Source organism: Gobio gobio (genome assembly GCF_949357685.1).
Source record: "Gobio gobio genome assembly, chromosome: 19".
NCBI classification, from domain to species: domain Eukaryota; kingdom Metazoa; phylum Chordata; class Actinopteri; order Cypriniformes; family Gobionidae; genus Gobio; species Gobio gobio.
The window spans coordinates 29348485-29364447 of record NC_137112.1 but is presented as its reverse complement, the minus strand read 5'-3'; the positions used below and the strand labels follow the sequence as shown (position 1 = coordinate 29364447).

The 15963-nt window shown below is 36.2% G+C and overlaps 1 protein-coding gene across 6 annotated transcripts in view; it reads right to left on the bottom strand.

Annotated features, from left to right (window-relative positions):
* magi1b (membrane associated guanylate kinase, WW and PDZ domain containing 1b) overlaps positions 1-15963 on the bottom strand; it is a 158041-nt gene that overhangs the window by 41667 nt on the left and 100411 nt on the right. For all 6 annotated transcript variants that reach the window (XM_079845220.1, XM_079845221.1, XM_079845222.1 and 3 more), the window contains 2 exons: positions 4415-4534; positions 3058-3264 (listed from right to left, as the gene is read on the bottom strand). In XM_079845220.1, coding sequence (XP_079701346.1) covers positions 3058-3264; positions 4415-4534 — 327 coding nt within the window. The remainder of the gene's footprint in view (positions 1-3057; positions 3265-4414; positions 4535-15963) is intronic.

Below are 15963 nucleotides of genomic sequence, written 5' to 3'. Positions count from 1 at the left end.
AAGCATCCCAAATAAATGTGGCAATTCACTTTTGCTAATGCTAATGGTTTGGAGAATGGCACCAGGCCCCCTCCTTCTCACTTCCTATAAACTCTGGAGTGATCAAACACTATTCACACTCTACACACAACTACTATACACAAATACACATTCCGACACATTCTGGTTGTCTGACACTTTCCCACCCACACCAAAAAATGTAATCCCGTCAATCAATAAGAGTGTAAACAGTTACACACTTAACCTTCTTGGAGAGGTGAGAAATCTAAACAAATCGACTCTCAACTACGTCGCATGGCCCGCCTGACTGAATTGGCTGCTTTAAATTAAACCACTCTTCCAAATTGAAAGGCGTGAACTTGTATGAATAGGACAGCTTATTGCCTATTTTAAATGAAGGGCCCTAGAATTAACTTGGATATTGAACACAACATGCAATATAAAACATTATAATTCCCTTGAAGTCAAATATGCAAATACAGCCTGAAGTATGGATTGGAAAAATGTCAATGCTTACACAAACCAGCTTGTGGGATCAGGAGCAGATATTTAATGATATTGACATTCGCCTAGGATCACAAGTCGTCAGACGAGACCGTCTGCTGTTTACACCTGGTTGTAACGTGTCTCAAATGCATTTCCTTTGCTGCAATTATGTGACTACACAATCTTTCAAAAAGTTTAGGGTCAGTAAGATTTGTATTTATTTTCTAATAAATGAATACATTATTTATATAATGTATGCAATAAATTGATCAAAAGTGGCAGTAAAGACATTTTAATTCAAATAAATGTTGTTCTTTTGATCTTTATATGAATCAAAGAATCCTGAAAGAAATGGATTCCACAAAAAAAATATTCATCCGCACAGCTGTTTTCAACAAATAATAAGAAATGTTTCTTGAGCAGCAAATCAGCATATTAGAATGATTTCTGAAGTTTCATGTGACTCTGAAGACTGGGGTAATGATGCTGAAAAATCAGCTTTGCCATCACAGGAATAAATTACATTTGAAATATATTAAAATAGAAAACGGTTATTTTAAATTGTAAAAATATATTTCACAGTACTTGTTTTAATGTAAATTTGCAATCTTGGTGAGCATGAGAGACAAAATATTACAGACCCCAAACTTTTGAAACGGCCATGCACATACATGATACATCACTATGTCTTCACAGCATGTTAATAAGGCACAAAAAAGGTAAAATAGATAAATAAATGTTGGCACAAAAGAGCTGCTTCCATATATATGACCAATCTCATAGCAAACATGACATTTAGAAAGGAATGCACAATATTACTGTAGTTGTGCAGCTGTATTAACTGAACTTTAGATGTGTAAACCTCCTACTTGGATGGGGAAAAGGCCTTTGAAGTAGTTTTAAACCCTTGCTTTATTATAACTGTTGATTGACAGATGAATAGGCGGCGCGATACTGTTCTCCAGTACTCCAGGATAGATTTGCATTTATAATTTAATGCAATGTGGACATTCGCATTTTTTACCATCTCCAAATACGTTTAGAGTAGTGCTGTCAAACGATTAAAATATTTAATCGCGATTAATCGCATTAATGTCATAGTTAACTCACAATTAATCACAATTAATCGCACATTTTTATTTATTCTAAATGTCCCTTGATTTCTTTTTGTCCCATTATTTTTTCTTATTTTAATGCTCGTATCAACATAGAAAAGTGGATCGGCTTGCTTTGTTCAAATGTTTGTTTTATTGAAAACAACATTGGCATACTTTAGTGTTCGATTTCACACCAACATTCTCACTTGGAGCAAATAATCTCACACAATGTAACACTGCCCATCAATAAAAGGGTGAAACAAATACTTTGTTGCACAAACAGCCCCTTCAACAGCCCTTTCTAAGGGATCAAAACAGGGTGATACAAAATAAAATTACAAAGTGCACATGCAAGGTAAACTAGGACTCCGCCTATAGTGCAGTTAAACCAGGGGTCGCCAACTAGTGAACTCCGGTCCGAATCCGGACCGCGAGATGCGTCCATCCGGACCGCGAAGCCTTTTGACGTAATGAAACAGTTAACGTTGCAATGCTCACTGTTACTACGTTCAGACCCAGACGCGCGGTCATCCGGTCAAGCATGCAGTGAAGAAGAGACTGATGGTGCGCTCACACCGGACGCTAATGACGCGACATGCACACCGCTTAATCCGCGCCGCAGAATGTCTATTTGCGTCTTTGCATTGACTTAAATCACTCGCGCAAAACGCTTCATTCGCGTCTGGTGTGTAGGCTACGCACCATCAGAGCAGAAAGCAGCGCTCAAGACAAGCACTTTTAGTTGAAGACCCCTGAGTTAAACCATGGCTTAATACGTTTCTCATTTCGGCGTCTCACGCTTGCCATTCACGTCTACTCTTTTAATGGCCCAAACGAGTGTGGGCAGCCGCAGCGTGCCTGATGTTTTGTTTCCGGTCTAGCTACATCCGGAGTGGTGTTGTAGTTTTTCTAACGTTACTAGTTGTTGCAACAGCATGTGAAAAAACTACAAAGTTTGTTAGACCAAAAAGAACGTTAATCTCGCGATAAAAAAATTGACGCCGTTAAAATAGGTTTGCGTTAACGCCGTTAATAACGCGTTTAACTGACAGCACTAGTTTAGAGCTATCGAATCGTATCACAAAAGCGTTGAAACCTGTACTTAGTGCTGCCCACTTGTGATCCGATCACAAGGATATCAATACCCCTCATCGACCAGCAGCTATTGCATGCAGCAATCCATTTCAGAGACAGACACCTTCCAAGAACAAACACAAAATGCAACCCATTCAATACTCTGATACAGAGTGTGAAAGTTGGCAGCGCATAACTGTCGGATCAATAAATAAAGACCAGAGTCCATCTTGGTGCTTTCTAACACAAACAAAATCCCTCTGCCACAGCCAGATGGCGCTCTTTCCCCCTTCCTCCCTGAATCGTGATGGCGAAGGAAGAGGAAAGCAACAAAGAGGCATCACTCTTCCCTTCTCCCATGTGCCAGACGGAAAGGCAAACAAATCGGCTCACTGCTGACCTGTGAAGCTACTGTTCATTTCAGGAACCTCATCATCATCCTCAGTCTCTGTAGGCACTATTCCAGCATTTTGCATCTCATTGTAGGACTTGGTGCGTCGTGGGGTTGACTGCTGGGAACCAGGAAGGCTGTCTTGCAGAGCATCGCCAGTAATCACTTTCCCACTAGGGGGCTGGCTGGGCGGCTTGGGTGTTCCATAATAGTTACCTAGGCAACAAGAGGATATTACCAGCATTCAGAACAGGAGGGTTAAAGGATATGCGAGACATGATGATGTGGGTTTTTGCAAATGCTCTATTATGAAAATGACTGCTTGTCTTCATGAAGTTGATGCAACTTTAATGGGGAGATAATGGTATCAGTGCGTATGGACAATCAGGCAGTATTGTTTAAGGGCAATGAGCGTGCACAATGGACAGAGCTGTCTGTCTGAACAAAAGCACTCCACATCATTAAATGAGTCATAAATTTAGAATTCAGTCACGTCAGGCCGAGTGATCAACCTTAATTTTAATTAAGAGATTAATTTTGATTAAAAACAACAGCAGCACACAGTAGAAACCAAAAAAAGTAAAGATTTTTAATTATTAACAAGAATTTATTTTGATTAAATATCATGTCAAGTATGTTACGCATATCTGAAAATCTAGCATTAAAATGTACAAAAATGTTAATATATATGTACGTATATAAAAGGCTTATTAGAAATAAATAAAAATTATAGATTATAACATTTTTATAACAAAAATATTTTATAATGTGGTGTAAAATAAATAAGAATTAAGGTTCTGCACTATTTCTAATCACTAATCAAATAAGTACATTTGATCATACTGTATAAAAAAGGTATGTTTTATTCACCATACAGAATCTATTTACCATCCCATAATCCACAGCTATTGTGAGCTGACCTTGATCTAGGAGCACTGCCTTGGTTTAACATATCAAAACATTTATATTGTTTGTATAACTTACAAAAGCAAATCCAAAAAAGTTATGCAATAAATAAAAGTAACTACTCTATGTTGTTATATGAGAAAAGCAGTTGATGTTTGTGTTCATGGGAAGAACTCGATAAGAATTTGCATCCCATAATGCATTACAGGTTTCCAACACCGTCAATGAATTTCCATAATCTTTGCAATCATTTGCGATTATTGGATAAGGATTTATAAAAACATGTTATAGCGATTGCATTCGCATATCATTACTAACATATAAAAGATGTTTGAGCGCAATGTAAAAACAAAGCAAAAATACACACACACACTCATTCGTTTTTTTAAATTGTCATTTACGTTGCTTATAAAGGCTAAGCAAAAAGCATGTGTTTAAACTCTATAGATTGGCGTTTTACCTTCATAAGATCCAATCTCCAACAGTGTCCCACTCTGTTCAAGCTTTAGAAACTCCTCCACTGACAAAAAATTATAATCTACTCCAGGCACCTCTCCGTCACGAGGACTGCGGGTCGTACCTGTGACAAGCAAAAAATTAGAAAGAACACATAAGATACCGACGACAACATTAAAAAAACTGCTAATTTATGCCTGAAACAACACATATACCACCATGTCTATGATTACCACCTACATCAGGGCCAACAACAACCACATGCTACAGTCTACAGGCTCCTGGAAGCCAATCGCTGGGTGTGAAATCAGCGTGAGAGAGCTTTGCACAGCTAAAAGTCAAGATGTTGTAACACCTTGATGATAATTGGTTGTAGGAGAGCAAAGTGTACCCCCAACCCCCACTGTATTGCTCTAACTACATATTCGATTAAAGTAGCTTTAGGGATCAAAGAGTCCATAACGGCTGCTCTGCCTCCTCTATCACATTCCCTTAGACCCTGTTTAAACCTTGCATATTAAATTCCACCTCAGGGAAAGCAATCACAAGTGGTCAGTAATAAATACAGGTGTAAATGCATCTCAGACAATGGTAAAAGACCGGCTACTAATCTATCAATCAACCATGCACTTAAATAAGGGTTTTAAATAAAACAGTTTTTAATGGATCAGTTATGAACGGAAATGTTCATAAAAACATCTATTAAGAAAAGTTTCAATTTAATAACTATAAGAAAATGTCATGTTGGATAACCATCAAGTAAGAAGTAATCACATGTTTTCCTTATGCTTGAACACGTGTGAGATCTTAAAAAGTATTTTCAACAAAGTTTTTAAAACCATTTGTCAAGATGAAATGCATTTATTACAAATACAATGAATAATTAATTCATAAATATTATTGAGTTTTTGGGGAGTTGCGCCACATGACATTTTGCAACCTGAACCTAAAAAATGTAAAAGGACAAACTATCTGGTATTTTAAGAGGCTTTTAATTTTATTTTATTTTTCAAAAAGTTTTGTAATTTTATTGCAAGAAACAATAATAAAGGATTATTAATATTACCTACTTGACACCTAGGTTTTCTTTTCAAGAATTGTATTCTTTTAATGAGGCTTTTGTTTCTCCATAATACCAGGATAATTGTATCACCCTGACATTTCTGAATTTATTCCCGAAAAAATATCTAAATGAATTTTAATACAGAAATTAAAAACATTCTCATCATAGAAAAGGTATGTTCAAGTGCCTGTATGGTGTTATTATATTTTGCAATAGATGTTTTTAATATATTTTAAAATAAATTAATAGTACAAAAAAAAAAGAAACTGACCCTAATACCAAGTGTAAACAGGGCCTTGCATCACATATTTCCTTCTTTCTTTTCTCTCTCCACGCATTCTATTCGAATGGACTCTGATAACCCTAGAGCATGTTTATTAGACATTATGATCAATCATAATATCATCCATCCACACACACACACAGCGCTTTTACAGATGTGAAGTGCACTTGCCCCTTGCGTTGTACCTGTAATCAATATCTCTGCTGTCATAAAGCACATCTTATCAAAACTGTATTTGTTTGCACTTGGACACTGAGGTCTTCTGCAGCTATTTGTGATGCTGAAGGTCAAGACGGTGGCCTGACAGTCAACGCGTGTCTCACACGCTCATCCTGCTGTATCTCCCCATCACTTGATGGAGCTGATGAATAGCTGATATAAATAGCACCCCGCGATGGGAGATGCTCTTTGGCAGCCATCTTAGTGACACTGGTGATAAATCAAAGATGTGATGATAACTCAGTTTTCTTAACAACCTTGCTATGTAATATTCTCTTTGGTTTGCAGGCCCTATCGGCAGCGAGTATAGCGTAAAACACAAGCACAAAAATGGATGCTCAAAGTCTGTCTGCCACTTTAAATAGCAATCAGGTCTTTTTAGCCATTTACATAAACATCTACGAAAAGTGTTAAGCTTGTGATTTATAGGAGCACAACAATTCTGAGATGATTCTTAGTTCCTCAAAAAGAGCTAGAAATTCATTAAATTGATCAAAAGTAACAGTAAATTGATAATGTCACAAAGGATTTAGATTTCAAATAAATGCTGTTCTTTTAAACCTTCTATTCATAAAAGAACTGGAAAAGAAATGCCTCCACAAAAATGTTATGCAGCAGAACTGTTGTCAACATTGATGATAATAAATGTTTCTTGAGCATCAAATCAGCATATTAGAATGATTTCTGAATGAGCATGTGACACTGAAGACTGGAGTAATGATGCTGAAAATTCAGCTTTGCTATCACAGGAATAAATTACAATTTAAAATATATTAAAATAGAAAACAATCCTTTTAAATTGTAATAATATTTCACAATATTACTGTTTTACAGTCTTGGTCAGCATAAGCGACTTTAAAAACATTACAGACCTCAAGCTTTTGAATGGTAGTGTATTATTAAAAAGTAATTGAACATTTTGAAATATCCTGGGGCAAATGACTATGTGTCTTGGAACCAACAATACAATATAGTCCCTTGTTTTCCATTGTATGACAAACAGATGATCCTACATGCTATTGGTTGAGCCAGAAGTTCACTCAACTCAGACTGCTCAAACAAAAGAGCAATATTTGCTATATCATTTTTTGAAGAAATCCACCAACAAATGGTTTACTTATAGCAAAATGCTCAGAGCATCACACGTCACCTTTATGCAATAACTCAATTACAGCATTGATGACAGACGATACATTTTCATGCTAACCTTCACTTCACAAGCTTTTTGAATCATGCAATAATACACCCTAGTTCTGCTCCAAACAGAAAACATAGCACTGATGAATATACACTTTACACAACATGCACAAACATGAACCAATGTCACTTCTGCAAGTACACTCTTAAAAATATATCCACAAATATATAAATAGCATGACTGTCACATGATGATATATTTTCTTGTTGCTAGGGACAACCCTTGAATGATTCAATCCCTGAGAGCCTCATCTCTGATTTCTGAGGGGATCAAACAATTTCATATCACACACTATGCCAGAGTGAATATCATGTGCAAAACAGTCACAAAAATGAACATGCCATTTCAAGGCAATGCACCTGTATGAAGTAAACTTTTACATCAGGCACGCAATGGATTGTCCAAAGTCAGATGTGGGATACTCCTACTTGATATCTCTGACTTCTGACTATAAAGGTACTCTCTTGTCCAAGGCTCGGAGGAAGATGTATAAATAAATGAAATAGGTTTATGGGTTAACAGCCTGTGTTTGCAGTGATACTTTTAGACATAGTATTGCCTCTGAAAAATATAAATAGCTTTTTTTTGTCATGTATTATAAGAACATTGAATCACTGGTGTGATGTCATTTCGAACAAAATCAGGCCAAAACAAAATTAGTTTCAGGAGATCGAACCAAAGCGAACTTTCCAGAAAAGAACTTTGAACAACCAAGGGTTCAGCAAAACAAATACTGTGCAAGGCACAGCAAGCTCACTGTTCGTGATGCTCAAAATATTGGAAGAAAAAAATAAATATTGAATTGCGGGTCAGGTGTATATGTATGCATCTCTGAAGGGAATGAACTGTTTTCGGAAAAGTTTGCCTGATTTGTGTACAGCAGTAACCATGGAAACAGTATACAACTGATGGTTTTGGGAGCGTTGTACACTTAAGCCGGGGACACACTTAACGATTAGCTGAAACATTCTAAGACTGAACTGAACACACTTAAAGACCGTTCCCTTCGACTGGAGCAGATTTCAATCTTTGACAGTCAGAGAAAAGCACAAACGTTTACAGCTGAGTCAGTCCACACAACACACTTAAAGATAAGCGAGTCACATTCGGCTGAACTCAACTGTGCATGATCTTGTACCGAAACAAAAACATGGATGTCAACAGACAGCCGCCACTACTTGTTTGCAGTGCAATATGTGCAACAAAAAAAAAAAAAACAAGGAAAAACCCTGCCAACAACACTGGTGTTTATTTTTATTTTTATGATACATTAAACATAAAGGTTTTCTTGTTGCCATTATTGTCTGAGCAGACACATTTCATTATGCATTTCTTGATTCATTAATTACAACATTTCTAGTGCTATTTTTTTAAACCTATAAATCAAGCAACAATGGAGACTTATTCACAAATCAGGAATTAAAAACGAATTGGTTCGAAATAGCAAAAACACTGCACTATTTATTTTTTTGTTCCGTTTCCAGAGTTACCGGTTATAACAAAATAAAATAGGGCTACTGCTTTACTTTACTCTGAAACAGAAGTCATTGAAAATGTAATTTTTATTTTATCAGTCTACAGTAATGCCGTGTTCCAGGCAACCCGTAAACCGTGTTTTTCCAACCTTCTACCCATGAAAGTGCACTGGAACAGCAGTCAAACCCGTGACTTCCCACCTGTGAACTCGTACTAGATCGATGTACTCCCAGTTACGAGCTCTGACGTCACATAGCCCGCGAAACAACAATGGCAGCCCCTACGGATGCTGTGTTTATGGAAGTCGTACATGTTATTTTACAAATAACGTAAAATAAAAGGTATAACAGCTTCTCTTGCCTTATGCAGCATTTTTCCTCCTCCATTTACCCTCTAATAAGCAAGAAGTGAGCACCTTTGGTGATAGAAATGGTACGGTCCGCCATGCTTTTCTTCCATCTAGCTATCACAATTCCTTGTGCTCAGTGAGTTTGGCGTTACTTCGCCTGGAACGCTACAAAGTTGTGAGTCGTGGTTTGAAGTCCTGACTTAAAGGCTCAAAAACCTGCCTGGAACGCAGCATAAGTGTACAACGCTCCCAAAACCATTTAACACCATTGACAACACTAGAAATTCTGAAAGCATGACTTCATTTGACAGAAGAGCTGCAGAGATACTCAAAGAACTGTATTTTCTCATCATATTTCCTCAAATATATTCTATATTCCATTCTATATATATATACAAATACACATACATACATACATAAATATAATTTTATTTACAAATGTCATGTTTGTGATTTTTTTTTTTTTTAAATTAACATTAGGCTATCAATCATTAACATTAACATTACTATTCTGAAACAAGAGCCGTTATATAGCCTACATAAGCTACCATTTTTTTCTGTTTAACTTATATTAGACTCCAAGTCGAAATAAAAGAAAACAATGTTTTTACACTGGGCACGTTTGCTGCAGTCCAAGTCCGAGTGTGAAAGTTCCCAGTTTCCCCCGCAGTGTTGGTCAACTTGATTCTATTGAACCCTTTTGCATTTGCGTGCATCTTACATAATCACAAACATGCACAGCGCATGACAGAAAACAGAACGCGGGTCAATATATAGTTTTTTTATTATTATTATGAATTTGGTGCTATTATGCGCAGCGGAGTAAATTACATTTGGGTTTACTGTATGTGTGTCGGTTGAAGGCAGCTTTCTGAGGGGCTCTTGAGGAGACGGTGGAAACCTGTACATATCCTGCTTCTGTAACAAATTTGCGGGGACCAATCACAAACCGGCTTATCCACCTGGCGCACTATTGGTGGGTTTAACACAATGACGGATAGAGAAGCGATGGATCGTTGGTCTGATTGGTTGAAGGGCATTCCAATTGCATACAGATTCATTTGAACTACGTCCGTTGATCACGCCTCTTGTGCAGTAAAAATAGAGAGCAGACTCCCCAGACCAATGTTCAGTCTTAAAAGATTGAGCTTGGTCTGGGGATAACCAGACAATGCCCTGATTGCACTCGCAATGCGCAAACACCCTGCAGACTCGCTCTCGCTTGTATCCAAGGTAAATCATCAACATGTGTTTTATTAAACTAAATACATTGTAATTGGCTAAAACGAATGCGCAGGTTACTTTTCTGAACAAGAGCGCACCTGAGTCCGTGTTTCTCACACTGTTCACGTGAATCTCAGAGCCTCCTAGTCTCGGGTTCGGTACCCTGGTGCGCTCCCAGGTTCGAATGACAGCTTTCACATTACCAATTTTTCATGCAAACCGTGTTCTGAACTAAACTGCCAGTGTAAAAATGCCCTTTATTTCAATTTTTAAAAAGAGAGAATTTTTTACAGAATGCAGTTTCACATTTTTCCATCTGCAGCACAAAATGAATAGCCTAAAACAGTTAACTTGCAATGTTAACTTATGAATTAATACAAAAGAAACATCAACAAAATTGTGTTTGATAAAATTACAAGAATGATGTTTGACAGGGAACGCATCTCCTCAGCATAAATCGCCTGCGCCAGTCGCAAATATCAAACATGTTTCATAACATTTTTGTGTGGACGACTGGCAACAGCTGGTTCTTAAATTCTAAGACTAGAATCTTTAGATACAGCAGCACACTGCATGATTTTTTAAAGTCCAGTTTGACCTGTAATAAAGCAAATAAACAACAAATAAATGTACTTAAACAAAGGGGGAAAAAATAAATAAATAGGCAACCGGCATCGGAATCTGACATTTTGGCCGTAGAAAATCTGCGATCGGAATAAGCCATGTAAAATCATGATCAGTGCACCCCGTCATTATTTACTGTGCCTCATGTCTTACCAAACATGTATGACTTTCTCTTCCGTGGAATATTAGAACATTTATGTTTTGGATGAACTATCCTTTTAAATGTGTACATCTCCCTGGCCTGCAGGCCACAATGATTGAGCCAAAATACACTTGCTATTCTTCAAAATCTGAGTTCCATATTTTCAACACCAGCCAATGAATAAAAACTCTGGCTTCACAAATATTAACTGAAAATTCAGCACATGTAGCTTTTTCTGTCAAATTTAAATATCATCAATTCGACATCCTGCTGGCTACCTCAAATCCATGATTTTTCCAGTCATTTTTTTAATCATTTAAATAAAATTGACAAATTTAGTGGGTGAAAAACCCTGAAAAAAATATTGTAAATACAAATAATTGTCTTACAAATCAAACAATGTTGTCCATATTACACAATAAAAAAATACTATATATTTAATATTTTTAACCCTCTGGTGCTCTTCGTTTAGGGGTTGCATTGGTTGTCTTCCCGGTCATAAGTGACCGGACACGAAAATTAAACTTCCTCCACCCCAGTAAAACCAATGCAATTTATTTTTCTTCAATAATATTTTTCTTTTTAATTTTGTATTTTGAGATGATTTTATGGTATTTTTTTTATATTTATGCAATAATTATGGTCTATTTTTGCCATTGAAAATTATTAAAAAAAAAAAAAAAAAAAAAAAAATTATATATATATATATATATATATATATATATATATATATATATATATATATATATATATATATATATATATATATATATATATATATATATATATATATATATATATATATATATATATATATATACATATATATATATATATATATATATACATATATATTTTTTTTTTTTTTTTTTTTTTTTATTATTATTGCAGTATTTCAGGTTAAAGGCCTTCAAAATAATTTTTTTTGAAGGCAGATTAGCGCCCTCTTTTGGAATTATTTAAGAAATCATGCAACCATGAGTGTAATCACTAGAGGTCTCTATGGAGAGGCTTGAGAATTCCCTAGTTCTCTTTTGAACACATTTAATGATTTTTCTTTTTTTTTTTGATGGATTTGAATATATATTTAAAAAAATCTCAAAGACTATTTATTATAAAGTTTTAGATTTTTTTTGTTGTTGATAGAAATATAGATTTTTTCCATGAATTTGGGTTTTTGCAGATTTCCCATTAATTTCCTATGGTGGTCATTTTTGACCGAAGAGCACAAGTGGGAGTATTTTTTTTTATGACCACTTAGCATGCTCGAATCATGCCCTTTTTGTGTGTTTACATACCTAATACTAGAAAAGTGACCAAGTTCAAAATGTAGTTTATATGTTCAGTTTTTCATAGGTGTGTGTGTGTGTGTGTGTGTGTGTGTGTGTGTGTGTGTGTGTGTGTGTGTGTGTGTGTGTGTGTGTGTGTGTGTGTGTGTGTGTGTGTGTGTGTGTGTGTGTGTGTATATAAGTGTGCGTGTGAGTGGATGTGTCAATATCACACTCTTTGATGTTTTAGAGTGTCACCCCTTTACTGCTGTGTACTTTTTTTCAGCATTGTGGCAGATTTGTAGATGTACACACAAATATTCAGATAATTTTTGTGTTTTTGCCGATTTCCCATTAATTTCCTATGGTCGGTCATTTATGACAGAAGACAATGAACGCTACTTTTTTTTTTATGACCAATTAACATGCTCGAATCATGACCCCAATTTTTTTGTGTTTTCATACCTAATGCTAGAAAAGTCACTAAGTTTCATATCATTCCGATGAAGCAGTGATTTTTCAAATTTAAAAACAGAAAACTTTCCGGTCAGAAATGACCGAAGAGCACCAGAGGGTTAAAGAAAAATAAAACTACAAAAATGTTCACGGGTTTGTGAAAAAAGTCTTGTATGCTCACCAAGGCTGTATTTATTTGATCAAGAATACAATAAAAACAGTAATATTGTGAAATGTTATTATTACAATATAAAATAGCTGTTTTCCGTTTGAATAAAAAATAATAATGTATTCATGTGATGGCAAAGCCACATTTTCATCATCATTACTCCAGTCTTCAGTGTCACATGATCCTTCAGAAATTCTAATATGATGATTTGTTGCTCAAGAAACATTTCGAGTTGTGCTGCGTAATATTTTTGTGGAAACCGCAATGCATTTTTTTCAGAATTCTTTGATAAAAAGAAAGTAAAAAAAAACGTAATTTATTTGAAATATTAAATATTTTGATATAGTCTTCACTGTCACTTTTTAGCAATTTAATGCATCATTGCTAAATAAAGGTATATATTTCTTTTAAAATATCTTACTGACCCAAAACCTTTGAATATTACTGTATGTTTACCACAGAAATGTCTATAATTTTCACTACAATTTTTAAATAGTTTATTTATTTGCATGACTTTAACATAAAATTCCTTGATATTTCCAGGTTTTCCATGATGGTGGAAACCTTGAATTCAGCTGCGAGTGGCCTTAATTATCCCTGGGTGTAAATGTGACATAAGCACACTGTGTTTAGCAGGAGTAAATTACAGTATAGAGTACAGTACACTTCTCTTTACAGACATTTTTTTCCCCTTCAAACAAAAAGAAGTCAACACACCTTCATGCTGATGTTATGCTAGACAAAAGCTCACTGGGCGTCCAAATGCTAAATGAACCAAAGGTGAGGAGCTGTGACAACAAACATCACAATCTGCAGCTGTTCGATCCCGGCCTACACACACTCATCCGTTGTGGGTCAGTGACTGTGAACAGAAGGGGTTACTGTCGCCAAATGGCATGATCCAGGGCCCAAAAGAGAAACAATTACCTAATGGGGGTTTACAACCCTCTGCTTAATGATAACCCCCTCACTGACACACACACAGCTGTGTCACAGGCTGTAGCTGCTACTACATAGGCACTACATAGGCTGCTCACTGTATTTCCAAGCAGTAAAGTGTATGTGTATGTGCGGCTGGACACATTTTCTCTCCGGAAAAGAACAGTGGTGCTTCACAATGAATCAGCATCAGGAGTTCCCACAATGCAGCCTGGAAACATGCAACAAGTGCATGTGTAAATGCACTCAATTATCACCTAAAATCTGTTCATAGGAAGTGACTATAATAATATATTATGTACTGTATATGGACAGGGTTTTCTATCACAGTCATGTTCTGTCTATAAGAGTGAAAAATATGGGTATTGTAAAGTAACTGCGACTCTATATCTCACAATTATTGCCTTATTTCTCACAATGTGACAATTTTGCTTTTGTTTCTTATTACTGAAACTTGATATTTTGTGATTGAAAATAAATTTCAACAGGGAAATCCATCCGATTTCACATGTTTCACTTTCTTTTCTTATGGAAGTGATGGTAAAGCATCCTCAAATGGGGTAATTTCATGGAAAACATGCTGTTTTGGTAAAAAAAAAAAAAAAGACCTTGACAGACTACGGAAAGCATTCAAGACCCAAAGTTGCAAAAACAGGTCATTCTGTAATTGTCACAGTATTGAAGTAACAACCATGAGGGCATTAACATATCACCGCCCACATTTACACATCAACAGCTATTCAGTATTCAACAGCATGGCCTGTCCTGATGAATGCAGTGTGAACTACACCAGTAGTTTTCATATGCAAAGAAGTTAGCCAATCTTAACAAAGGTCATTTACTTTTAGATTCCTTATATAAGGGTAGATTCACTAAAACAGCCTGTTTAATTCTAAAGGTCACAGAGAATGTGTAAAATGTTCAGGTAAGGTAAAACTCAGACTGTTTTGGTGCAAACTCTCTGGCATATCTTTTTCTGTGGTTTTCAGTGAAAAGAAAGGCAGTCTCTTTCTTGTTCTAGGTGTAGTCAAGGTCTGGCAGGTCTAGCTGAGATGTTGACATGCAGTCTGATTTTGGATCAGTCTGTCAGACAGTAATCCCCTTTAGACTCCATGTAGCTTAAACCTGGCTGAGCTGTTGACTCAGCTTATGACTGACTCTGGATCGGTCTGTCATGCTGAATGACATTTCTTCCTCTCACTTTTGAGCTAGTCTGTTCTCTCTGCAGAAGGAAATTTGGCAAAATGCTGGGATTCAAAAGAAGTAGGTAGCTTCCCGAGTGCATCATTTAAATAGTCTCTCTAATTTGAATATGTAGGAATTCAAATTTAAAATTTCATTGTTTACTCATCCTCCTGTAGTATCAAACACAAACTACCTTTTTCACTCCGTGAACACAAAAACATTTTTACAATTATAATTAGGGATGTCCCTGTATTAAAATTGTGGGTGATACAATACAATTATAATTATTTGTCCAACAACCAATAAATACTCAATATTCAAATTCTATACCATTTTGTCTAAATAAAATAAAACAATCATTTTAAATGCTACAACATTGTAATTTACATTATGAAAAAGGGATATTCATTTAGACTTATTGAAAAAAGTAATATGAATGAAAAAATAAAGGAAACAAGCATAGATTATTATTCATACATTACCAACTGATATATAACCCAAGCCTGACAAGCCAGACCCACATCAAGATGTTGGGTCTGGGAACACACCATTGGCAGGGCTCAATCCGAGGAGCGGGATAAACGGTTGTCTTTCAAAGTCCCTCTGCACGCAATAGGATAGCGCTACAACCAACCAGAGCAACGAGGAAGGTAAAGCGGAGCTAGTTGATAGATTAAACTTTTGCCGTATCCGGTTGGCCAAACTCCCTCCGAACACATCTTCCTTTTTTAATAATGACTTCAGTGCCGTTCTGGTCTTTTCTCAAAGAAAAGCTGAACTCCAAGTCTTCCAGAGTCGCAGCCAAAGCCGATTCAAAAGACCGCTGTTCGCCAGCTTCTTGGTTTACAACTCTGCCATCATTATGTTAAGCCCGCCCACCGACTCTATACACGATGTGATTGGCCTGACCAGAGTTTGGTTTTTCCAGCTCGCAAGCCAACGGAGAGTTGCTAGACGC